At 37.4% G+C, this 26,090-nt stretch overlaps 1 protein-coding gene across 1 annotated transcript; it reads right to left on the bottom strand.

Moving 5' to 3' along the window:
- Nucleotides 1-305: 305 nt before the first annotated feature.
- On the bottom strand, nucleotides 306-19,071 carry LOC100249999 (glutamine--fructose-6-phosphate aminotransferase [isomerizing] 1). The gene is made up of 11 exons (XM_003633518.4): nucleotides 18,503-19,071; nucleotides 17,093-17,265; nucleotides 15,938-16,046; nucleotides 13,457-13,602; nucleotides 11,978-12,142; nucleotides 2,486-2,846; nucleotides 2,155-2,405; nucleotides 1,933-2,047; nucleotides 1,548-1,803; nucleotides 1,290-1,458; nucleotides 306-652 (listed from the first exon to the last, which is right to left on the bottom strand). Exons 1-11 carry the CDS (start codon nucleotides 18,726-18,728, stop codon nucleotides 569-571), a joined length of 2,055 nt encoding a protein of 684 aa, XP_003633566.1. The 5' UTR covers nucleotides 18,729-19,071; the 3' UTR covers nucleotides 306-568.
- Nucleotides 19,072-26,090: the final 7,019 nt, after the last annotated feature.

Here is a 26,090-nt window from a genome sequence, read left to right as displayed (position 1 = left end):
ACAAGGATATGAAATGATCCTTTCAATAAACAAAGCTGTTCTTTAAATCTATATCAAGCTAACCTAAGTTACTTTGCAGAACAATTGTGACAACCTTCATCTGATATTTTTGGTCCCTACTCAAACTTAGTTGATCAAAGGTATGTATTAAATTGCTCTTGCCCTATGATTTTGATTTTCAAAGGTGTTTCATCCAATGTTTTATAATTTACCTCTAACCTGTATAATGCATACAATATTAAAGTTTTAACTCAGGTTAGGGAACCAAGCCATGCATAAAACATTACAACAAAGAACAAACCAACTTAAATCAAGCAGAGTCTCCAAAGCTTCATTGAAAGGCAAAAGGGGGTTAAATAAACAGCTAATATTAGGAGGGGTTAAACAAAATGAAAAAATGCAAATAACTGCACTATCACAACGACTGTTAATATAAAAAAGGAATAACAGACTAGGAAGCAAGGAAACACCCCCCCCCCCCAGTTGACAGTTGTTCTTAGCTCGACTTCCTGCTTTTTACAAAGTTGTAAGAGACAAACAACTAGGAACTTCTATAAATGAACCTTTCTCATTGGGTAGTCACACTCTTTGCAAGATTCCGAGGTTGGTCGACGTTGTAACCACGTAGGACAGTAAGATGATATGCCAACAACTGCACCGAAAGAAAATATTGACAAGGAATAAGTGACAACTTAATTTTGTTTAAAACCTAACTGTAGAAGATAACTCCAGCTTTTGGAAATAAAGGTGACAAATACATTTCATCTATATCTCCTTTGAATGCACATGCATATAACAAGAACTTCATATTGAACTTGAACTTAAAACTGTCTCAATCACAATCAAAGTTTTGTGACTCAACCAACTAGTAAATATTCTATCAAGGTGCTGATCCAGAACCACAATTCGAGACACTGTTTATATTTTTAGTCTAGGAAAAATGAAAATTCTAAAATGCCACCATTAAACCACAAGCAAGATATTCATGCATTTAAGTCTTTCTACAAGTTGCTATTATCTCTTTTATCTATCAAAACAGGAATTTCTTTCATGGAGTTGCCAAATTAAAGTACGAGAAGACATGAAAAAATGCTAGGGTGCAAAATCCTAGATAGAAAAATGTATTAACTATTTTAAATTTGAATTCCCACATTCCAAATAAAACATGAAAGAGTCAAGTGACATTTCAACAAGACCATGTATCTTTATAAATTGACCAGTATTTACTTAGTATTGCACAAATGTGGAAAGATACAGCATATATATTCAATGAGGTAGTATCAAAATACCTGCAGTGGAACCACATTAATTACAGGCTGAAGACAGTCCTCAACCTGTGGAACCTCAATAACTCGGCAAGATCCACCAGGACACACAGCTGCTGAATCTCCTTTCGAACACATCATTATCAAGCGACCTTTGCGAGCATGAAGTTGCTGGATAACTGACTGCTGCTTGCTGTCAGCATTAGAAAATGTCAATACAAAGCAAGAAGAATGTCAAACAACTTATTAAGTCTTTCAATAAAAAAATAAAAAATAACTAACCTGAAGCAAGCATCACGGGTAGCAATAACAACAATTGGAAGATTTTCATCAACTAGAGCCAAAGGACCATGTTTCATTTCACCTGCAATTATTCCTTCACTGTGCATAAGTGCCACTTCCTTTACTTTCAAAGCACCCTCAAGAGCTGTTGCGTAGTTGTAACCTCTTCCAAACACAAGAAGGGACTGCTCAGCAATCAATAGTTTTGCAAGATCCTTCATTTCCTGGTCAAGCTTCAAAACCTCTCTGACTTTATCTGAAGAAAAAACACATAGTAAGTTCAACTATTTAGTAACATTGGAACTGGTTTTGTGCATGTTCCTCATTTAGCCAACTGAAGGACTTAGAACCCTGGAATACATGAGAAAAGGCAACCGAAACATACTTGGCAAGTCAAATAAACCGTCTATTATAGACTCTCTCCTTCCTAGACTAGAACTTGTGTCATCTCCAATTGCCAGAGCTAACATAGCCATTACTACTATTTGACTTGTGTAGGCCTGTTTATAAAAACAATAACAAGATAAAACTCAAAATAGAAGACATTAAAAAAAATACAACAGAAAAAAAGAAAAGGATAACAAAAGAAAAAAAGGAATATCTTTACCTTGGTACTTGCTACACCTATTTCACAGCCAGCATTTATGTGAACACCACAGTGTGTATTCCTTGCTATAGCACTACCAACAGTATTCGTTATACCAACACATAGTGCACCATTTTCTAAAGCATATTCCAAAGCGTGTAAAGTATCTGCAGTTTCACCAGACTGACTAACAAAAACTGCTGTATCTTCTCTGTATATTGGCCCCTGCCTATCCAACAGATCACTAGCAACTTCCATTGTAACAGGAATACCTATGTTTTCCAGATCAGGGGGAAAAATCAGTACAAGAAAATGTCAAATCTGCAGAACCCAACAGTCATTCAGTAATTACCTGAAAGTTCTTCCAAAATGGGTCTTGCAGCTAAAGCAGCATTATAACTTGTGCCACAACCAATAAAAACAATTCTCCTGCTTCTCCTAATAGTTTTCAGGTGATCCTTCAGCCCACCCAAAAGAACAGTCTTGGATTTCGACGAACCTCCACGTATAAGCCTTCCCCGCATCGTTGTTGTTAAAGACTCAGGTTGTTCATGGATCTCTTTCTGCATATAATGCTCATAACTTCCTTTATTTATTTGCTCAACCTCCATCTCAAGAATGGATAATGCACGTTGCACAGAAGAAGGTCTAGAAAGAGCACCGCTATGTTTTCCCTTGGAATTGTCAAACTTGAGGATTGACACACATCCATCCTGAAGCAATCACTATCAAGAATTAGTGGAGTTTAATATTAACAAATACATATAAATTTTTAACTTTTGGAAACAAAAAGCCAGTTTAACCAGGAAAAAGGAAATTGGGATCAACAATGTAGTAGGTATATGCACCTTATTTAGTAGAATGACTCTTAAGAGATCTAACAAATATCTTGCATCTTCTCAGATGTAGACTTACCAAAAAAAAAAATCTTCCCAGATGTAGACATCAAATTCACACTCTTACTTGATTTACTCAAGCTAACAGAGTTCAAAAATTAATAAACTATTGCTTTTGGCAATAACATTAGTATCTTCTGCTTTCAATAGTATCTTCCGTCTCCTTTTAAACATCTATTTCATTTGGCAAGAGAAGCAATTGGGTGTAATGCTGATGAATCCCAGATAGACCGGCCAAAGGCTTTCTTTGGTATAACTTTAGTGTACAAAATTCTACTGCACCTTGGAACACATCATTAGGAATTTTATTTTATTTTTTTCCTCTGTTTATTCACTGTGGTAGATGGATTCCCCCCATCCCCCTCTCCATTCCCAACCTCTTGCCAAATGAGCCAGAGTTCACCATTTAGATTATTTGGTCCTGGCTAAGAAATATCATCCCTATTCTCAACAAGGTCGATAGAACATGAAAACACTTTTATGACTGACCTCATTCTTTGATATAATAAAATCATAAAGCAACTTGAATGGACTATAGATTTCTCAACCTTTTCCCATTCTTGTTAGAAACTTTGGCAAAGCCTGAACTAGAGATTCTAACATAAGCATGCAATTTGGGTTGCAAACTGTAACAAAAGAGGACTTATCTTAGTCACTTCTTCATGCAACAACTTTGGATCTTTTGGTACTGGCAGAATATAGGCCTCCTCGCTTGATTGCTCATCAGAAACAAAATTATTCTCTGATCTTCCCACAATATTATTTTTTATTCCATCATGTCCAAAGGGAAACACGACTTATAGGGTTGAGTAACCATTATGACCAACAACTTTCACAAGAAAATATGATGGAAACCACATATGTAATAGCATATGAAACCTAAAGGTGATGTCGTTCGAATAAAATGGAATGGATGATATTACTAGTTTCATTAATTACCATTGTTGTATTCAGGACTACCTAGTGTTGTCGAAGGAAAAAGGCATAGCGAAGGTGGTAGAACCCTATTTTGCCCAAGGCAGAAGCCCACAAATAAGTGATAGCCTAATTGCTTTCATTATACTAAAGAAAGCCTAACGTGAAAGGCAAATCATCTTCCTCATATGGAAGGATCTTCACCATTCTTCCCATTAGCCAGCCATTACTTTCGCTAACATCTCCCAATGAGGTGGGATAAATAAGATCACACCTATCAGACCATGCTTTAAGAGCATGATTATATTAACTAAATAAATAAATAAAAGTCAAGTTTTCCATTGACCTTTTGGTCCTACTTTAGTATGCTTTCCAGGGGGGAAAACTTCATCACCTCAACCTCAGAGAGGTGCTTACCACACTATCTCGACACCTTGCTGGGGGCTGCAGATCTTCAAAAAGCTATCAAGATTCACTCACCTTGCCTGGTTGCTTACACAACTAAGCAACCTGGGAAGCCCTCTCTGATAACAACTACTGCTGCCAACATTCTATTTTTAGTGTCACTATCAATTACATTCTAACAACCTTTCAGCTATAGTATGATTCTAAAATTTCACCACAACAGAAAACCTACTGACCAAACACCATTCTTAAATCAAATCTTCAAACTTGACTTTTGATACCAAAATTGAAATGATATCATTTAAAACCCTAGGCTATAACTACAAGGATAGAACCCCCCATTTTGGACTCAAAATTACTAAAACTAAATAAACCTAAACCAACTAAAGTCGTAACAAACCAAATCTTTTACTTTTTAACATCCCAATGATGGAAAAGAAACAAACAAAGAACACATCTCACTTATTATACTAATTAAACCCAAACTTTGGCTTCTTTAAAAGTAAAAAGAGGATATATAAGAATCTTCCAATTTCTATGCCCACCTCTTTGGCAAGATAAGTAATCGAGCATAGTGCAGGTGTATCTAAGATGCATAAATATCTTAGGTGTTGTATCCATGCATGCCTTCACAAGATGCCCCATTTACATCACACTTTCTTTGGAACCGAGAGAGCCTTTTCATGCAAAAATATCTTCTGTGAATCAAGATGGATTAACAGTCTCTAACTTTTGATGCAAGCATAAGTACGTAAGCACATGTGCATATACTCACACACACACAATAGATAGAGTTATGTACATGTAAGTAATGCTTCTTAAGATCTTCAGACATGTCAATATCTCCATCAATAAGTCCTAGTAGTAACAATAACTTTGTCAACATTGATACTAAGACTTCAGAAAGTATTTATCAACATATTAGATAATCATCAACATACTAAGAAAAAGGTCGGTACACCCCACCCAGGGAAATTTCAGTACTATAAACCGGCCACACAAGGACATGATGGATCTCAGCTTCAAATCCAGGCCCAAGGTTGTCATAGTTCTTGGAAAAGATTGGTTCTGGTCAAACATGCCTTAGCCACTCAGCCAGAAACACATCCATATGATTTAAGGAACTTAGCAGACCTGAATCCTCAATTGCAATCCAGCATTAACAGTTTGGTAAACATATGCGACTATAGATATTTTCATTATATATATGTGTGTGTGTGTGTGTGTGTGTGTGTGTGTGCATATATAGGCTATAGAAAATTGATTGAGTAGCAATCAATTTTATTGATGAGGGCCTTGAGGCCTGACTTAAGTGGCAAAGGGATGGGAAGGGTCTGTAGGAGGTTCTAGGTTTAAGTCCCAATGGGGACAAAAATTTACCTATAGGAAAAAAATAAATAAATAAATAAATAATAATAATATATTGATTAGTAGCAGTAGATAACACAAAATAAACAAAATTTGAAGTGAAGATAAAGAATAAAAGATCTCAGTCTCGCAAGTTTCTATTCAACTCCTATGTTCAGAGTTACCAAAAGGAATCATTTAAGATGAGAGTGCTGCTCCCTTCAGATGAATCCACCATTGAGTTCTCAGAGCTCAGCTTTGCATCCCTCTTGTTTCTTCCGCATTGATTCCAAATCCTTTGAGGTGAGGATTGTCTGGTCAAAGAGTAAGGGTGAGGTGCAGATAGTGGAGAAAGGTAAAGGCTTCCGAAGATGGATCAAGGCAAGTAGAGGAGTGGTGGTGTGGATTCTGAAGTCGATTGAAGCATGCTGCAAGTGGAGAGGGAAAAAACCATTCATGGGAGATGTGAATGATCGTGGTAGGAGGTTTAGAATAGAAATGAGGCAAAATGATGCTGGACGTTACCTCTTGTTTTCGGTCCTTTCAGAAGATGACAGGAGATATTTCATTATTATACCAGAGGGATTTGACCTCTTGGGTTGGGACTTATTCAGAAGCAAGCTGAAGGAGCTAGCCAGAGTTGGTGATGGCTCTAAACATGGAGCAGAGGACTATGGTACCTATGGTGGAAGGAATGAAACTTCTCTTGTAAGACCCGGGTTAAGTTATGTAGATGCGTTCAAGAGGAAGGCTAAAGAAAGAAGTGAAGGAGTTTGGGTTGAAGTAGGGAACGAGGCTTACACTTCTAAATTGAAAGATCTCAGACGATGTTTGGTGGGAAGATGGAATGCCGAGAATGAGGCAGTTCCCGACTTAAGGGTGGTGGAGATTTGGGCAAACACCCATTGGAGTTTCAGTGGTCAAGTGAGTGTAGCCTCCTTAAGTGAGTCCTTGCTTCTTTTTGAATTTTCTAAAGTAGGAGATGCTCAAAAAGTGTTGGAGGAGGGGAGTCGGTGCCTTAATGGTGTCCAATTATCTTTAGATTGGTGGGCTCCAACTGTGGGGTGCTCTAGGAGGGAACTCCAGAGGGATGTATCTTGGGTGAGAATCCCAAGGTTGCCGCTTCAGTTTTGGAGTATGGAGTTCTTCAAAAGGGTGGGGGATGCTTGTGGGGGATTTGTAGATGTGGATGAAGAGACCAAAAAATCTAGTTACAGGAAAGGGGCTAGAATCCTTGTTAAGAACAATGGAAAGGAGGTGCCTGGAAGTTTAGAGGTAATAGCGGGATTAGCTTCGTTCTCTATCCCGTTATGGTGGGAGGACTCGGTGTGGTTCTCGGCTTTTCAGGTGGCGAATAGGTTAAAGATTCAAAGGGAAGGTGAACCAAAGAACAGGGCCTCCTTCCAACAAGAGGAAGGGGGGTGTGAGCCACGCAAGATGATGCGCGTGAAAGGGATGTGCTATGGAGAAGGAGACTCTGATGCAGCCGTAGGTGATGGAGTCTCTGAATGGGGGCTCCGGATTCCCGAGGAAAAGGCTAGGATAGTAGGCGGTGAAGACCCTGTTTCTATCCAAGATGCAATCTTAGGGCTCCCTGCCTCTACGTCGGGGGAGTTCAAGACGAAGCGTCAGAGGCCTAGCTTGGTTGGGGAGAGCTCAGAGAAGAAGGCGACCCCGCTAGACCAAGGCAACAGGGAATCGACTCTGAAAAGTCAATCGCCAGGTATGTTCCCTAGATCGAATGCCTTTGGGGGGGTGTCCGGGGAGTCCTTTGGCTTTTCTTCTCCTTCTACTTCGGGAATGGGGAACTCTGTGGAGTATCCAGTGGCATGGCAGTCTGAGGTGACGTGTGACGAGCCTTTGGAGGCTAAGATGCCGCTGAGGGTGATACTCAAGGATGGTCGTTCCTTCACCCTGCCAGAAGGGGTTACCCCTAAGTCTCGGGGTAAAGAGCTTCAGACACCACCTCTTCACATAGTCGCAGCAGGAGAAGGGGAAAAGATCAAATCCCCTTGGGTGAATAAGAAATTTCTGGGATTTTGTAAGAAGGTGGGGGTCTCGATTGAAGGCTTTGAAGAAGACATTTTGAGAATCCTTAAGGAGATTGAGAATAAAAGGGGTGTTATTAGGAAGTCTAATGATAGCAAGAGAGGAACAGTGTCAGCGTCAAGAAAGGAAAGGGAGCTGAAGAAGTTGGTCAGTACTATTAATTATGATGGGTTGGCTGGAAGAGAGGCAGAGGAAGGGGAGTTGGAAGGCAAATTACATTGGTTCCTTATGAAGCTTAAAATAATGTCTTGGAACGTTAGAGGGTTGCATGACCCTGATAGAAGAATGGTTATTAAGTCGATGGTGAGAAAATACAAACCAGACTTGGTGTGTTTTCAGGAGACAAAAATGAAGGAGATGTTTGATAGGATTGTAAGAAGCTTGGGGATTGGTAGAAACTTGGGGTGGGTTTCCTTAGATGCAAGGGGCTCGGCAGGTGGGGTGCTAGTGATGTGGGATAAGAAAGTTTTGGAAGGATTGGAGGCTAAAGTGGGCTCTTTTTCTATTTCTTGCATTTTTAAAAACTACGAGGAGGGTTTTGTGTGGGTCTTCTCTGGTTTATATGGACCGTGTAACGGTAAGGAGAGGAGGGAGCTATGGGAGGAGCTAGCTGCTGTCAAGGGGCTGTGGGGTGATCCGTGGTGTATAGCAGGGGATTTCAATGCAATGAGGTTTCCAGTTGAAGAGAGTAATGGAAGACAGATGTCAACCACGATGAAGGATTTTTCAGGCTTTATAGAGGAGTTTGAATTAGTTGATCCTCCCCTGGGAGGTGGAACTTTCACTTGGAGTGGAGGGGAAGGAGGGTCCCTAAAGGCTCGGTTAGACCGCTTTCTATTTTCAGGAGATTGGGAGGAAGTTCTTCTTCCAAGACCCGTTTCTAACCACTAGCCGATCTTGTTAGATTGTGGAGGGATGAGAACAGGTAAAAGCCCGTTTAGGTTTGAAAATATGTGGCTAAGGGTGGAAGGTTTCATGGACAACGTTAAAGATTGGTGGCAGTCCTATAGTTTTAAGGGGAAACCTAGCTTCGTGCTTGCAAAGAAGCTTCAGGCTTTGAAATATGATTTGAAGAGGTGGAATAAAGAGGCTTTTGGCAATGTGACAGCTAGGAAGGATGCTGCCTTGGAGGATCTAAACTCATGGGACCGTTTAGAAAGGTGTGGTCCTATTTTTGAGGAAGATAGATATAGCCAACGGATAGCTAGAGATGAATTCAGCCACTGTGACATCCTTGAAGAAATATCTTGGAGGCAGAAGTCAAGGGCTCTTTGGCTAAAGGAGGGAGATAGTAACACTAAGTTTTTTCACCGTATGGCCAATGCAAGGAGGAGGGGAAATTTTATCAGCAGCCTGATTGTTAGGGGTGTTCGGCTAAGTAAAGAGGAGGAGCTTAGAGAAGGGATTGGGTCTTATTTTAAATCCTTGTTTGAGGAACCTCGGGTGAGAAGACCAGATGTGGAGTCAAGTCTATTTAAAACGCTTGATGCTTTGGATAATGAGACTTTGGAGGGGCATTTTTCGGAAGAGGAGGTTTACAAAGCTATCTCAGAGTTGGGGGGAGATAAGGCTCCAAGGCCGGATGGTTTTACGTTGGCATTCTGGAAGTTTTGTTGGCCGTTCGTGGGAGGGGAAGTGATGCAGGTCTTTGAGGAGTTCCATGTGCAGAATAATGTTTTTCGCAGCCATAATGCAACTTTTTTAGTGCTTATCCCGAAGAAAGGAGGAGCTAGTGATGTGCAGGATTTTAGACTCATCAGCCTATTGGGGAGTCTTTATAAAATTATTGTCAAAGTCCTGGCAAATAGGTCGAAAAGAGTTATGGGAAAACTAGTTTCATACAGTCAGAACGCTTTTGTGGAAGGAAGGCAGATATTAGATGCGGTTTTGGTAGCTAATGAGGCGATAGACTCAAGGAAGCGAAGCGCCGATGCGGGTTTAGTGTGCAAGTTGGACATTGAAAAGGCTTATGATCACGTTAATTGGAAGTTCCTTCTTTCAGTCTTGGAGAAAATGAGGTTTGGGCCCAAGTGGCGTAGTTGGATACTTTTCTGCATATCAACTGTGAGGATGGCAGTTTTGGTGAATGGCACTCCCACAGAGTTTTTTTCAACTTATAGAGGCCTAAGGCAAGGAGACCCACTCTCTCCTTATCTATTTGTGCTAATTATGGAAGCTTTTAGTAGTTTAATCTCTAAAGCTGAGGAGAAAGGTTTCATTAGAGGATTCAGGGTAATGGGGAGAAATGGAGAAGGGGCTTCGGTTTCCCATCTCTTATTCGCCGACGACACTCTTCTTTTTTGCGAGGATAATAGGAACCAGTTGGTTTTTTAGAAGTGGGTTGTTATTTGTTTTGAAGTGGTCTCAGGCCTAAAAATAAATTTGAAGAAAAGTGAAATTATCCCAGTTGGGGGAGTGGAGGATGTGGACAGAGCCGTTGCAGTTTTTGGGTGTAAAGTAGGGAATTTCCCTACTACTTATCTAGGCTTACCTCTTGGAGCCCCTCATAATTCTTGTAGAGTGTGGGATGGGGTAGAGGAAAGATTCAAGAGAAAATTGGCTACATGGAAAAAACAATACCTGTCTAAGGGAGGTCATCTTACCCTCATCAAAAGCACCCTCTCAAATCTCCCCATCTATTTTATGTGACTTTTTGTAATCCCAAGGAAAGTGAGAATTAGATTGGAGAAAATTCAAAAGGAGTTCTTGTGGGGAGATGTGGAGGGGAGAAGAAGGATCCACTTGGTAAGATGGACAGCTATTTGCAAAGATAAGAAGTATGGAGGTTTGGGGTTAAGGCACTTGAAGGAATTCAATTATGCTTTACTTGGAAAATGGCTTTGGAGATTTTCTTTAGAAAGGGAGAGTTTTTGGAGGAAAGTCATTGTTGGTAAATTTGGAAAGGGGGAAAGGGGTTAGACCACTAGAGAGGTAAGGGAGTCCTATGGGATGAGCCTTTGGAAAGACATTAGAAAGGGTTGAGAGGAGTTCTTCCTCAGAACTAGTATTTGTATTGGAAATGGTAGATGTACCAGATTTTGGTGGGACTATTGGATTGGAGAGTCTAAGCTGAAAGAGCTCTTTCCTTTGCTCTTCAGAATTGCTTCCCATAATTCAGCTCTAGTGGCTGATCTTTGGGGGAGATAAGGAGATGGTGGCGGGGGATGGGAGGTGCACTTTAGAAGACCCTTTCATGATTGGGAATTGGGGGAGGTGAGTCGTTTTCTAATTCACATCTCTGCAATAAAGGTCCAAGAAGGGGAGGACTCTTTAATTTGGAAGATTGAGAGGAAAGGAAAGTTCAGTGTTAAATCTTATTATCGGTCCTTGAAGGTGGAGAACAGCCCCTTATTTCCAGCAAAGGAGGTATGGGGTTCGCATGCCCCTTTAAGAACTCGTTTTTTTGCTTGGGAAGCGGTGTGGGGTAAAATTTCTACCGTTGATATGTTAATGAGGAGGGGTTGGTCTATGGTCAACAGATGCGTTCTTTGTAAAGAGAATGAGGAATCGGCGGATCATATTCTAATTCATTGTGGTAAGACAAGGGAGCTTTGGACTATGGTGCTCTCTTCTTTTGGGGTGGTGTGGGTGTTCCCGAATTCAGTGAGAAATTTGCTTCTTGAATGGAAAATTAAGGGCCTAGAAAAGAAGAAGAGTGTAGTTTGGAAAATGGCGCCTATCTGTTTGTTTTGGTGTATTTGGGGAGAGCGGAATAGAAGAATGTTTCAAGAAGAAGAGAAGTCAGATATGAGTTTGAAGAATCTCTTCCTTCGGGCTCTTCTTAAATGGTCTCAACAATTTATGGACGTGGACTATTTCTCTTTTATGAATTTGTTGGGTGGTTGACTTGTTGGTCTTATTTGGCTTTTCTAGGTTTTTGTTTCCTCCTTTGTTGCCTTGGGTGAGGCCTTCTTTGTATACTGCCGGTGTACTTAGGGAACGCCCCCTGTTTTGGCGTGTTCTAATATGATTTCTTCTCTTGGTTTATCAAAAAAAAGATGAGATTCAAACATCAATAAACAAGTAATAGCTGCATTGAGTCACTAGTCGAGCACCAAAAGAAGCACTTTTTTGGAAGATAATAGGAATAACTTAATCCAGAAGATCGATCAAACATAGGAAAATATACATAAGGTCATCAATCTTCAGAAAGATAATGATGCACACTAGGCCAACAGAAGTACAACTAGAGCTTGGAACTTGCAGGTTATGAAGCCAAAGAAGGGAAGTACCTTAAGATGAACCACTTCACCATCCTCAATCACCAAAACTTGTTTTGTGTGTTCAACTACAGCATTGGCGTCGCTGGATAAGAAGAACTCTTTGGGCTTGCCATCCTTTGAAAGGAATTTAGCATCATGAAATGAGGCTTCAACACCGAAATCTTCAGTTAGTTCCTACCAAACAGTGGTTAAACATGAAATGATCAGGTTATAATTCAAAAGAAGTTCCCAATGATAGCACTGTGTGGTAAAAAATAATCTTTTCAATTATGAAAACGATAATCACTGAATCAACATGATGTAGAAGAATTTCAAGCCTTCAAATGAATACTCAGATTCCATCTATGTGCAATCCAGTAAGCCAGTTAGCTCTACAATGTATACATCAGGAAATAAAACAGTCACACACGGTAACTTTTTTTCCTTCACAGATAATTCCACTTTCTTCCTTCATATATGTGTGGGTGTGCAATAAATTCACATGAGTTCCACTTTAGGTAGTTCCAAAACCCACTAAAAAATCACAAAGTTGTCTCACAGTACCCATCTTCCTGGTCAAGCAAATAGGGAGTCCTAATAGAGTAAATGTTTCAGCAATTTTCAGCAAGATATCCACAGCTTATTCTGCACAGATATGAGCAAACCAAGTAAAACAACCCTGGAACATTATGGGGCATGCATTTGAACCTGAATACACTCCCCAATTCCACAAGATTTCTTCCAATACCATTTTTTTTATTGGAAGATCTTTTGCAATACTCAGAGGGCAGAAAAGCAACTTGGATTCAATAACTTAGAATTTATCAAGAAAGTTTAAAAGAAAACAAGAAATGAAATCTTATTTGATTAATATACAGCCACATTTATGTAATTATACATGAATACTTCTTACTAACTGGTGCTCACATTGGATTTGTGTCTCAAAAAAAAGTGCTCACATTGGATGAACAATTACTATTCAAGTGACATCACCAAGAACATCTTTCATATTATCTAGAAATTCCCTCATAACGAACCATGCTCATTACTAGGCTACCATAAAAGCCAACAAGTTGGTGCAATATGAAGTGGTTTACTTTCAAATGGAAGTCTTAAGTGTTACACATCACAGCAAGCATAGAAAACATCATACACACACGAACTTAATAAATAATAAATAGCCAATAATTACATTAATAATTTTCTTTCTTCTACTTGAATGATAGCCCGTCTATCTTGTACATTGTATTCATTTACCAACGAATTGTTGTTTCCATTATATATAGGCATGCATTATCATTTCTACAGCAATTCAATTAAATTCAACTACTTCGAAATCTGAAACAATTGGCATAAGTGAATGCAAATGTAATTCTATAACTACATTAGGTTGACATTTTTTAAACCAAGCCTCATAACAAAGAGTGGCTCATAACAAAAAGTGGAGCAACCAATGCCAATATAAGACAAAATTTTGCTTCAGTGATATATTGTTCAAATATAACTTACTTTGACCCCAAGAAGCAATGGACTACCACGTTTGCAGGCAATCAATTCATTTGGATAATGCCGACTTTTGAAAATGAGAGCATAGGCTCCTTCAAGATGCCGCATAACTTCAAGGACAACTTGACTAAATGTGACAGTCTGGTCACCTGCAACATAAAAGGTAACAACTCTCCTCATATTCTAAATTGTAATTGAGATTTTATATGAAATGGAAAAGACGCTTTAAAGAGAAACATCACTACTGTAATAAAAGGCACATAGCCACTCATAAAAGAAATCAAACCTGAACGCCATAAGTGCTAAGGCCCTGTTCCTCAAAAGAATCATGATGCTTCTCTTTCAAAATTAAACAGAATCTCTTTCATATTGTTGAAAAAATGCTAAAGGACACCCAAAATTGCTTAAAAGGAGGCAGATCCAATATGCCACTTACGCCCCAATACATGAAAACTCATACTACATAAATATATAGACATGCCTATATAAATACATGTACAAGATATATATATATATATATATATATATATGCATGTATATGGGAATGCATGCAGGTATATATGCATATATTTAATTACTACATGAAAATTCAAGTGGTCATCACATGTCTATCATTCAAAAGACACCTCCAATTTTCTTTTACTAGCTATATATGATGCAATATAGAAGAAAATTAATCATTGTAACAATCAAGTGATAACTATCCAAAAAGTCTTAGGCCTTGAGTCCCTAAATGATTTTATCTTCAGGTCCACTATGATTTAATCAATTTTTACTATTTATACCTCTGCTTTTTCATGCACATAAGTTTTATTTTTATTCTTAATGAATAGAGTATGTTTCTCTTTCTTTAATGAAATGTCTGTTTCATGTAAAAGAAAATGGTCAATAAAGAAAATTCATATTAAAAAGAAAAAAGGGCCATAGAACATACAAAGAACTAATTTAATGTAATGTATTTCAACCATCTCAACTGAGATATTTGTTGCCTAAACCATTTTTTAAAATTTATCTAAAATTATCAAATTGGGCCAAGTTTTAGCACATTCAATCTAATAAACAGGATCCTCCATCGATAGGTTTAGATCCTTCTCTTTTAAGTTAATATAAAATCTTTTCATTGACAACTGTACGACAAGTATAGTTACCTCTTCATGTTAGCATGTCCTCGAATTTTTATTTATTTATTTATTTATTTATTTTAAAGGAATTGAAGTTGAAATTTTTGCTGAACTCTGTAGATTTTTTGGGTAGTGAAAAGCTTTCTAGAATTCTTAGACCAATTGGCCTTAGCTTAAGGCTCATGGAAGGTGGTGTTTTTTTTTCTTCTTTTTTTTCCTTTTCCTTTTTTTGTCTATTGGGTAATCCTTGTGGACTCCTGCATGCCAGGGTTTCACCTCCTTTATTAGGAACTTGCCATTATTTTTGTCTATAAAAGAATAACAGTGTGTCAAAGAAAGTGCTCATGCAGGTCCTCAATCAAATGCTATCTACATAAGCATCAGAAAATAGAATCAGACAGTGAATCCAATGATCCCATTTGATGGTTTAATTACCAAAATTAGAGTTGTTTTAATATATTATCAAGCATTTTCAATTATAAAAGAATTTAATCATAATTAAAAGGTATAATGATGTCCAAAGAATTGAGAGACCATTACATAAAACCAAATTTTAATTTCCATTAAATGACATGCAGGATTTAACTAAACCTTAAGAAACCATATGAAAACAATTTACAAGGTGATTAAGAAAGCTTTTTCAACAAAAGTGATTTTTGGTTAAATTTAGCCAATTAACCAATGAGTGTGTGTCTAATTATATCTACAATCTACTAGGTATTTTAGAGAATCATAGGGTCTATTTGGAAATGTTTTCAAAAATAGTTCTCAAAAGTACAATTTTTGAGAATAAGTTTCAAAAACAGTTCTCTGGTGATTTCAAGAACAAATGCCTCTTTGGGAACTTTGAATGTTTTCAACCTGCTTTTTTGCCAAACGTGTTTTTGAGTCTATAAAACAGTTCCCAAATAGGCTAATTAATTTTTTAATAAAAAAAAATATATATTAAAACACCAACGTGGCTGAATTTAAGCACATGGGATGCGTACAGAGAGGTTTACCACGTTAAGCATTGATATTTCTCTACTTAAGCATTTCAAGATTGCAGTCAAATCACTTTCCAATTGACACATCACAATGAATGTTATTCAATTAAACAATATACCACATGCACATAGCACATGTCCTAACAATAAACATGTATGCGTGTGCATGTGTAACCACAGATACTCCATCACTAAACATAACATAATATGATAAGCTTTAAGTCAAGATTCCATGGCATCCAGCAAAACCAATGGATTTAAATAAATCTCAAGATATGAAATGATTGGTAATTACGTGCCAATTTCTGATGCTTGAATTTTAATCCCAGTAGTAAATAACATCATAAAGGCAATTAACTTCAACTCACAGAAATTACCTTCTTCATTTGCTTTGTCAAAAACAAATTTCGCAAGCTTTGGAATTACTTCAGTGTCAGTTTCAGATTCAAAAGTGAATCCATGTCGAACTAGAGTTTCCTTTAATACCTGAAAATGGACATGAAAACCATGTCAGTACATGCTCAGACACCAAAACAAGTAAAAAAAAACCCTCACATAAAAAGATGTCTTAGGGCCAAGAACAAAGAAGAAAACAAAATCCAAATTGATGAAGGTTCAAAGAAACTCTGTATGAAACTAGAACCAGACCAGACATTGACCTGGTTGTGTGGTGGGGTTACCCACCAAGTCAATCAGTCAGACTCCCTAATAATTATGATTATGAATATAAAAGTATGAATACATGTAAAACTTTAAAATTAGACAAAAATGACCATATAAATAAAGAGAAAGGGCCTTAAAAAAATTCAACATCTTCAATAGAATTAATAATAAGTTCCAAACAAACAAGCATTTCTTATTTTTTCTTTTTGACAAGAAACAACAATTTCATTGTGATGAAAACAAAAATGCGTTTCTGAAGGAGTTCAAAGCTTCTCTTTGATCCTCCATCAAGAAAAGCCAACAAGAATCCATTTTCCATGCATGTCATGAAAGATGTCAAGGAAAAACCCATAAGAAGCCAACTAAACAGAGATCCTGCTTCAATATCAGGAATTATCATTTTCGATTGGAATGAGCAACCCACAGTATTGGTTTGGGGTCATAAATGATCCAAGTTTTACTACAAATAGATCAGCCCATTGAAACACCTTGCACACAAAAATGTATGATTTGCTAAATAATCTTATCTTCATATTTATTCTCAAGGGTTGAGCTCAAGTTTCAATCCGGTATGTGGTATGTACTACGCATAAAACTAAAAAACCAAAAAAGAAAAAAAATGAAACAGTTTTTTTTTTCCTTTTTTTTTTTTTTTTTTTTGGGACTAGAACCTCAAAACTCCCACAAATCCACCCCAAACTTTGACCACTTTAATATATATTTTACATGCTAGACAGAAAATATGTATACCACTAGGGGTGAGGAGTATCTGATCAATTTTTAGAACATGTTTTGTGAATTAAAAAATTGAATTCCAATAACAAACAAAAAGAGAATGAGTTTGGTAGGAAAAGAAAACTTAAGCAAACCTCATAATTAGTAACAACACCATTATGAACAACTAAGAATTCATTTCCAGGGCCAGAGGTTTGAGGATGACTATTCCTTGGAGCAGGCTCCCCATGGGTCGCCCACCGAGTGTGTGCTATTCCAGCATGTACAAAAAATGACTCCTCCAAATTTAGATCAGTTTCAGCAACCTCTGAGAACACCAAATCCACCATTAATTAAACCAACAGTCATGCCTGGTAAGCAAAGTGTAAATATAGAATCAAATTTCAAGCAATATGGTTAAAGAGTGATATGGATGCATTGGAAGCATGAATTATCTGTCTATAGTAATGGCTCCAAATAGGTATAGATGATAGCACAATCCAACTATTCAATTTCTACAAGACTTATGCATACACACTTAAATCTATAACATTGCTACAGCCCTTAATGGCCCTTGTACTGAATATTGGAAATTAACCCTAAAATTCTACTTACAACTTGTAAAGAAAAGGAAAAACAGTAAACTAATAAATTTAGACATCCACTAAACAGGAAATAAACAACGTCTATGTTTGAGGAAGCAGCCAATTGTCCAACTTCCTCCCTCTCTTCCTGCAACCACACCCCTGTGTGCAGTGCATGCTACAATTGATAATCATGTTTGATGTAGCATATTCATCAAACACATTAAAATTTGTAAATTGATCTATAATCCAGATTCCAGCTTTGAATGCCATGACAAATTTATATATCGGTCAAGCAAGATTTGGAAAAAATATATTGTTCTGAAGCCTCAGCCACCATAAAATAAAGAGACATTCACCAAGGGTGAGCCTGGGATTCCACGAGAAAAATTAAGTGTTCCATTGTGCTGTATACAGAGCTTTGTCAAATCCACCCCATCCATACTGCAATTTCAACTGGTCATCCCAAAGACCTACATTTCCTTTTGCTGTAATGTGATTTAGCGCATGCATGGTTTTGCATGCTTAATTCGCCAGGCATAAACCGTTAAAACAATATAAACCCACCTATATCCAGTACTTATCCGAATGATAAAAAGAAAACGACCCCAAATTCAACACAATAAACCCTAACACTCTGTTTGGCAGCTGAGAATACCAAGGAAAAAAGAACTAAGTAAAAAATGATTAAACGTCTCGTGTTTTAAGCCATGTTACATCCCAAAAATCCCTCAAAGTTTAAGGTTTTTTCGGATGAACAGAGGTTTTAATTGTCTCAGTTTCCCAATTGATTAAACACCTAAAATCCTAATTCCATTTCCTTTTTCAGCAATTCTCCCATTTCCTCGATAACCAAACACATAAAACTCCGATTCCTTCCCTCCTCTCACCAATTCCCCTGCTCTCTCCAGAACCAAACACAACCAAAAACCAAAAACCAAAAAAATCCGACCAAACCAACGCATGATCAGAACCCCTAACCTTCGTAGACGGACTTGACGAGAGATTCGATGTTGCCTTCCTGGCGGAAAACGAGGGGTGTGGAAGAGAGAGTGTCTGCATCAAGAGAAAGTGAAGAATCAATTGAGATTCCGGCGGAATCGTAGCCTCTGTACTCCAAACGCCTCAAGCCATTGAAGAGGACTTCGAGAATGTAGCGCCTCTCTCTGTTGACGCTGTAGTTCAAGTAGGCGAATATTCCACACATTCTCTTCCAATTGGCCCGGCTGCTGTGCTCTCATGCAAGTTGGAGATCCGATAGTCGTGGATTTGCAGCCAGAAACAGATATATATAGAGAGAGGGATCGAGTTGAAAAATCTTAAGAGAGAGAGAGAGAGGAAGGAAGGCGAGAGGAAGAAGAAAGAGTTGACCCTTGACTCGGTAGGTTTGCTCTGAGGCTGACACCTCAGTGCGGTGACAGTTCACGATCGCTGCGCGCCACGGCTGAGGGGTCTGATCGTAATTTCGCTGGGAGTAACCGTAAAGAACGAACTGGAGACGACGTGAAGTTTTGGTAATGTGGCGGTGGAGTGTTCCTCTATGTCGTGGTGCAGCAGAGATGGGTGATCGGTCTAGTGAATTAGTGCCACGTGGAGACAGCGCTGAGACCATGGCTTTCACCTGTCTGATTGAGGGGTATTATGGTCATTTTCCAAGGGATTTGGTTTGGTGTGATATCTTATCCTTAAATATAAAATCACGATTTTTAAAAAATTTTATATTTTTAAACATGTGATTTCCATTTCCTTTAAATTATCGATGATGTCATGACAAGAATCCGTTTTATTATCTTATTTATTTATAATTAAATTTAACTTCCATAATTCATTCCAATGTCAACTTTTCTTAATTTAATATAGAATGGAAATAAAATAAAAGCAAAATTTTTGCAAATATATGACACGTGGAGTCATTAATATATCAATGGTTCCACGTGCCCATAAGCAACAAGTTAGTTATTTAAAAATAAATAAAATGACTCTATTACTAACAAAAAAAAAAAAAAAACTTATCTTTTAAAGTTGTTTGTAGGAATTTTTTGTATGATTAAAGTCTATTTGATAATAATTTTAAAAAATATTTTTAGTTTAAAAAGTATTTTTTTTTTTAAATAATAGTTATTTGGTAAAATTTAAAAATAATTTTTAAAATTTTTAAAAATTACTTTTAATATTAAAAATTTACATATAATTTTTTGAAGAAATATTTGATAATTAATTCTTATGTGTGTTATATTGATTTTAAGTAGCAAAATTTAGCATTTTAACATTTAAAAATTTTTAACTTTCAAACATTAAAAATATTGAAAATGTTTTCTAAAATTACTCTCAGACGATTAGTTTATATTAAAAACACTTTAAGGAAAAACATTATCAAACATATTCTAAGTTATTTTATTTAGATTATTTATATTGTTTAAAAAATAAATAAATTCAAAATTTAAAACAAGTAATAAAATTAATTTGAAAAAAATGGGAAAATATCAAAATGTCATATTCTAAATCAGATAAGGAAAAAGCCTTTTTACCTTTTATATTTAAAATCTAAATAAATTTTAATGTTTTAAAATCAATTCAAACAAAAAGTTAATTTATAGGTTTGGGTTAATACAAATTTTAAAAGTTAGGATTTATTTGGTAATATTATTGAAAATAATTTTATTTTTTAAATTAATTGTTAAAATTGATTAAATACTCCCTATGTTTATGAATTTATTCATTCCTATGCTTTTATTTGAAGAATCACTCATTTTTTTACATAAATATCCTTAACTATTTCAAGTATTTTCAATATGTTTAAAAAGAAATGGTTATTTTTACAATAAAAGAATAAGGGCATTTTTGTCAAAATAAGACCAAAAAAATAATGAAGGGTTAAATTTCCAAAATTGGGTTTTCAATGACCTTTTTGTTGATAACCCCTTTTTTTGGGGTTATTTGATTAAAAGGTCATTAAAAACCCAAATTTAAAATTTTAGTCTATCATATATATATATATATATAATTTTGATAAAAATGCTCTTATTTTTTTATTATAAAAAATAATCATTTCTTTTAAAACTACATGTAAATACTTGTAAGGACATAGGGTATTTATGTCAAAGTAGGTTATTTTTTTTAGTAAAAATATGAGAAAGGTTAGATTCATAAATATAATGATTATTTTATTTATTTTAATCAATCAATTCTATTTTCTTTAGAATAAAAATAGTGTTGTAATTTTAAAAATATATATTTAATAAATTTTTGACTAAAAATAGATTTTTTAAATTTTTTTATAAAAATAATTTTGAGATATTTTTAAATATTTTTTTATAAAGTATTTTAAAAATTAAATAAAATATAAAAGTTTATGTTGTTTTAAACAATACCTTTATGAAATATGTTCATAAATTATTCTTAATATTTGAGTTTCATTATTTGCAAAAACAATTGAGAGGTGTTTTGAAAAATTATTATTATTATTTTGATAGGTAAGAAAATATCTCATATAAAAAGAGGTGCCAAAAAAGCAACTCAAGGTATACAATACCTATACACCGATCGCCAAAACGGCCAAAAAAGAAGAAAAACACCCAACTGGCTCAACAAACAACTTTAGTTAGAACCCAACCAATCAATAATACTAACTATAGTTAAAGGGCAATCAACTATAAATAACTTGGCCTTTGACCAAAGAGAAAGAACGAAAGAGTATTTGAGTCTCTAGATTAAAAATACATCATTTTTGAAGGTCAATCTATTTCTCGCCTTTCAAACTGTCTAAAAAAATGTAAAGACGAGCTGCTTTCCACACTTTCTTGCGCTTTTTACCCACAAAAGAACCATGCCAACTAAGGAAAGTCTCTCTAACTGATGAAGGCAGCACTCATGACACCCTAAACAAATTAAAGAGCAAATCCCATAAGACCCTTGTTTTTTAACAATGTAGAAGAAGATAGTCTATGATCTCCTCTTTCTCAAGGCACATAAAACATCTATTTGCCAAGATCCATCCTCTTTTCTGAATAAGATTCAAGGTTAAGGTTTTGCCCCACGTAGCCTCCCACACAAAAAAAACTAATTTTGGGTTGCACCCACACATTCCAAATGCAATTAAAAGGAAACAAAGAAAGGCAACCCACTTTTAGAGCAAGGTATAAGGACTTGACGAAGAACTTTCCACTATTTGTTTCGGTCCAAAACACCATGTCATCCACATCTCCATGCACTCTCTTCTCATGAAGCCGCTCCAAGAATCTTTTCATTTCCTTCACCTCCCAATCATTGAAGGCTCTTGAAAAACATAGATTCCAACCCCCCTACTCCCCTCAACCAAGGGGTCCCAAATATTTGCCACCCACGCTTCCTTATCAACAGACAAAGCAAACAAAGAAGGGAAAGACACACACAAAGGGGAATCCCTACACCATCTATCCCTCCAAAATCTCACCCTTCGCCTATTACCTACAATGAATAAAATCCTAGAGCCCACAAAATCCGAGTCCATCCTCATTCCTTTCCAAAACCCTATACCATGCACCTCTCTCACTTCCTAAGAACACCATCCATCTCTATCTTCCCCATACTTCCCTCTAATCACTTGATTCCACAAGGCATCTCTCTCATTTGCGAAATGCCAATTCCATTTACAAATAAGAGCCTTATTGAGATTGGATAAACATTTGACCCCCAAACCCCCTCTCTCTTTAGTTAAGCACACCAACTCCCATCTTACTAAATGTCGCTTTCACTCCAAATTACCACCTCCCCAAAGCAAATCCCTTTGAATTTGCTCTAGTCTTTGTCTAACTGAGCTTGGCAAGCGCAATAAGGACATAAAATAAATGGGTAAATTCGACAAAGTGCTTCGGATTAGAGTTGCCCTCCCTCTCTTGGATATGTATTGTCTCTTCCACATAGCTAACCTTCTATGGAACCATTCTTCTACTCCATCCCACACTATCACTGACTTAAACAAAGCACCCAAAGGAAGACCCAAATAAAGGGACGAGAGACTACCCACTCTACAACCAAATCCAAATCAAGATCATCAATATTCTCCACCCTACTTACTGGAATTAGTTCACTCTTTTCCAAGCTTATTCTCAACCCTGACACTACCTCAAACCACATAAGTAACCAACTAAGATAGGTCAGATGATTTTGAGAAGCTTGGCAGAACACCAAGGTATCATCAACAAACAACAAATGGGAAATCTAAGCCCTTTTTACACTCCTGCCCTTCACCCTACAACCCGACAGAAAACCTCCATTCACAGCTCTTTAAAAAAAAAACTAAAAACCTCCATAGCAATCACAAATAAATAAGGTGACAGTGGATCACCCTGCCTCAAACCCCTTGAGCTTTGAAAGACCATTAACCAATATAGAGAAGCTTGCAATGGAAATGCACCACTTGATCCACCCAATCCATTTCTCCCCAAAACCCTTTTTCTGTATAATTGTGAGAAGAAAAAACCAATGCACATTGTCGTATGTCTTCTCTATGTCAAGTTTGCACAAAATACCAATCTCATTATTCTTCAGGACCAAATCAATTGTTTCATTAGCTATCAGCACTGCATCTAGGATTTGTCTTCCCTCCACAAAAGTCCCTTGATTCTTATAGACCACATTTTTAACCACTTTTTTTAGCCTATTGGCTAAAACCTTGGCCAGCCACTTGTACAGACTTCCTAACAAACTTATAGGCCTAAAATCCTTTAAATCTTCAACCCCCTTTTTTTGGGGATTAAAATCAGAAAAGTTGCATTTAGACTTTTAACAAATTTACCGTGTTCATAGAATTCCCTGAAAAAATTCATCACATCATCCTTCACACAAGTCCCAAGAAAACTACCAGAAAGCCATAGAGAAACCATCAGGCCCCGGAGCTTTATCCCCACTACAACCCAGTAGTGCACTAAGCACTTTTTTTTTTTCCGTGAACGACATCTCCAAAGCACAAGCATCTAGATTCTCCAAAGTCTCACATTGCAACCTGGATAAAGAAGGACGTCAGTCCCCTAGGTTGGGCAGTAAAGACCGAAAAACATCGACTAGCCCTTCCTTGATTTCATTCTCCTCCGAAATCCAAACACCATTAATCCTAATTTTGTCCACATTATTCATTCTTTTGTGAGCATTGGCCATCTTGTGAAAGAAGCCCGTATTTCTGTCACCCTCTTTCAACCATACTTCCCTAGAATTTTGCATCTAAGTAATCTTTTCAAGCAAAACCCATTTTTTATAATCTTTCATTGTTTTTTTTCTAGCTTCCAACTCTTCCAAAGACAGTCTGCTAGTCTTCTCCTTTACATCCCAAAATTCCACCTGATCTAGAGCCAGATCCTTTATGAATTCAACCCTGCTAAAAATATCATTGCTCCACTTCTTCAATTTAGACTTCAAGACCTTTAATTTTTTCTCCAAAATAAAACTTGAAGGGCCACTAAAGTTGTCTCCCTCCCACCAAGACTTCATAAGATCCTTAAAACCCTCCACTTTTAGCCACATATTCTCAAATCTAAAAAGGGAGGGGTTTTTCTCTCAAACCTCCTCATGGTCAAACACAGGTCTCGGGAGGATACATTGCCTCGATTCGCTAAAACGACAGTCCTACTCCTCATTTACCAAAAAACGATCTAGCCTTAACAATGACTGATTGTTCACCCCTCCACTCCAAGTAAAAGGAACCCCAAGCAATGACAAACCCTTTAACTTTAAGTCTTCTATTACTTCTGAGAACCTTCTCATGTCTGAATTCAAACTTCCTCCCCTATTGTGCTCTTCAGGGCTTAAAATGGAATTAAAATCCCCAGCAACACACCAAGGCCCATTCCAAAGACCCTTTATGGTCCCCAGCTCACCCCAGAAACACTATCTATCCCTTCTCAGGGTTGGGCCATAAACCCTTGTAAATGTCCAAATGAAGTCATCCTCACAATTCTTAAAATGACAAGAGATTGAGAACACTCCCTTTTCTAAGTCAACCAACTCCAACACCCTATTATCTCATAAAACCACTATACCTCTAGCAACACCCTTTGAATCCACAACTCCCTAATCTAAAAATCTCTCTACTCCTAAACTACGAACAAGACCCCTTGACATTTCCTGGATCTTGGTTTCCTGTAAGCAAACCAAATCCACCTTATTTATCTTTATCAAGGCTTTGATCACTTTCCTCTTATCAATGTTATTAGCCATTCTTACATTCTAGGAAAGCAAACGAATTTTCATTTAGACCTGAAAAAACAACCCCCCCCCCTTCCCTCCCCCCTCCCCCTTTTCTCTTCCTCCTTCTCCAAAATAATTCATAGTACATTTCAACTTCTCAACTCCCTTTCAAACTTTGACGTCTCCAATTTTTCATTTTCCTACCATTCAACTTCCTCTTTTGATCTTTCATCATTTTCAGTAAAATCAAAATCTTCCATTCAAAACTCTCCGTCGGCATTCCTAAACAGCGACTAAACTTAGCCAAGCAACTAGAATACCAGCTCGAACCACCCGCTTCGTCCCTTTCCTCCACTATCTCTTGTATTGCCCTTTTAGAAACATCCTTTATCACCTCTTCAACAGCCTTATGAGCCTTACCCGATAAACCAGAAACCTCCGCCTCCTTTCCATCCACCAAAATCACCTTTAAAGGGCCCAAACCTGCTACTTTAACTGCTTCTGAAGCACAACCCCGTTTGAGTCCCTCATCAGTGATGACAATTGCCCCATCCCGCCCAGAAGGAGTAGAAAAATAAGAGAAATCCCGTTTCCCCAAATATTAAAGAGAACAAGGATGATAATCTGTGTCCTTGGAGGCCTCCTCTATCAAAGCTTCGTCGATGATCTCTGCATGATTTGGCGCCAGTGGAGGTAACCCCATTTGGATGCCAAAATCATCCTCGTCTGGCCTCCCATAGTTAGCTTCTCAAAGGCCCCCACGAACCTTAACCCCTTTTAAGGCTTTAACAGAGGATCGACCCACCAACGTTGGATCTTTTAAAGACTCAGTCATGGGTCGATCCACTTCCAATGGGTCTTTTGAAGCGTTGTTGGTTTGGCCCTCCTCAAGCCAGTTAGGCCTCCTTTCCACATCCAACTCCAATACCTGGCCTAAAAAACTACTACCTTGGGATAAAGGCCCTTCAGCTGAGATCTGATCTCAATCAGAATACACCCTTCCTCTAACCGCTTCGTTATCTGCCCCTCTTGTCGACACAAAGTCAAAGGTAGCAGCCTCCCTGTCTTTTCTGCAGCAAGCTTCTCCAACTTTGCATGTCACAACCACCTTTGTAGATTGCCAATGAGTCTGTACTTGTTCCACATTACAATCGGCGCGTGAACCACTCTCTCCATCATCCCTAACCTCATGCTCCTTTCCCATCCCATTTTTGAACCCCCAGAGCAACTTCCAACACCCTTGGTTGCACCTCCCACCACAATTGAATAGCAAAACAAGAAGAGTCAACTACCACCTGCAAAGAGCTTGGCCACTCTAATCCCTCAAATTTCACTAATATTCTAGCCCATTAAAGCTCCTTAAAAGCAGCAGTGTCTTCATCCACTGCAACAAACCCCCCCACGACCT

The sequence above is a fragment of the Vitis vinifera genome, chromosome 13, assembly GCF_030704535.1.
Source record: "Vitis vinifera cultivar Pinot Noir 40024 chromosome 13, ASM3070453v1".
NCBI lineage: Eukaryota > Viridiplantae > Streptophyta > Magnoliopsida > Vitales > Vitaceae > Vitis > Vitis vinifera.
This window is presented reverse-complemented; position numbering and strand designations above follow the sequence as displayed.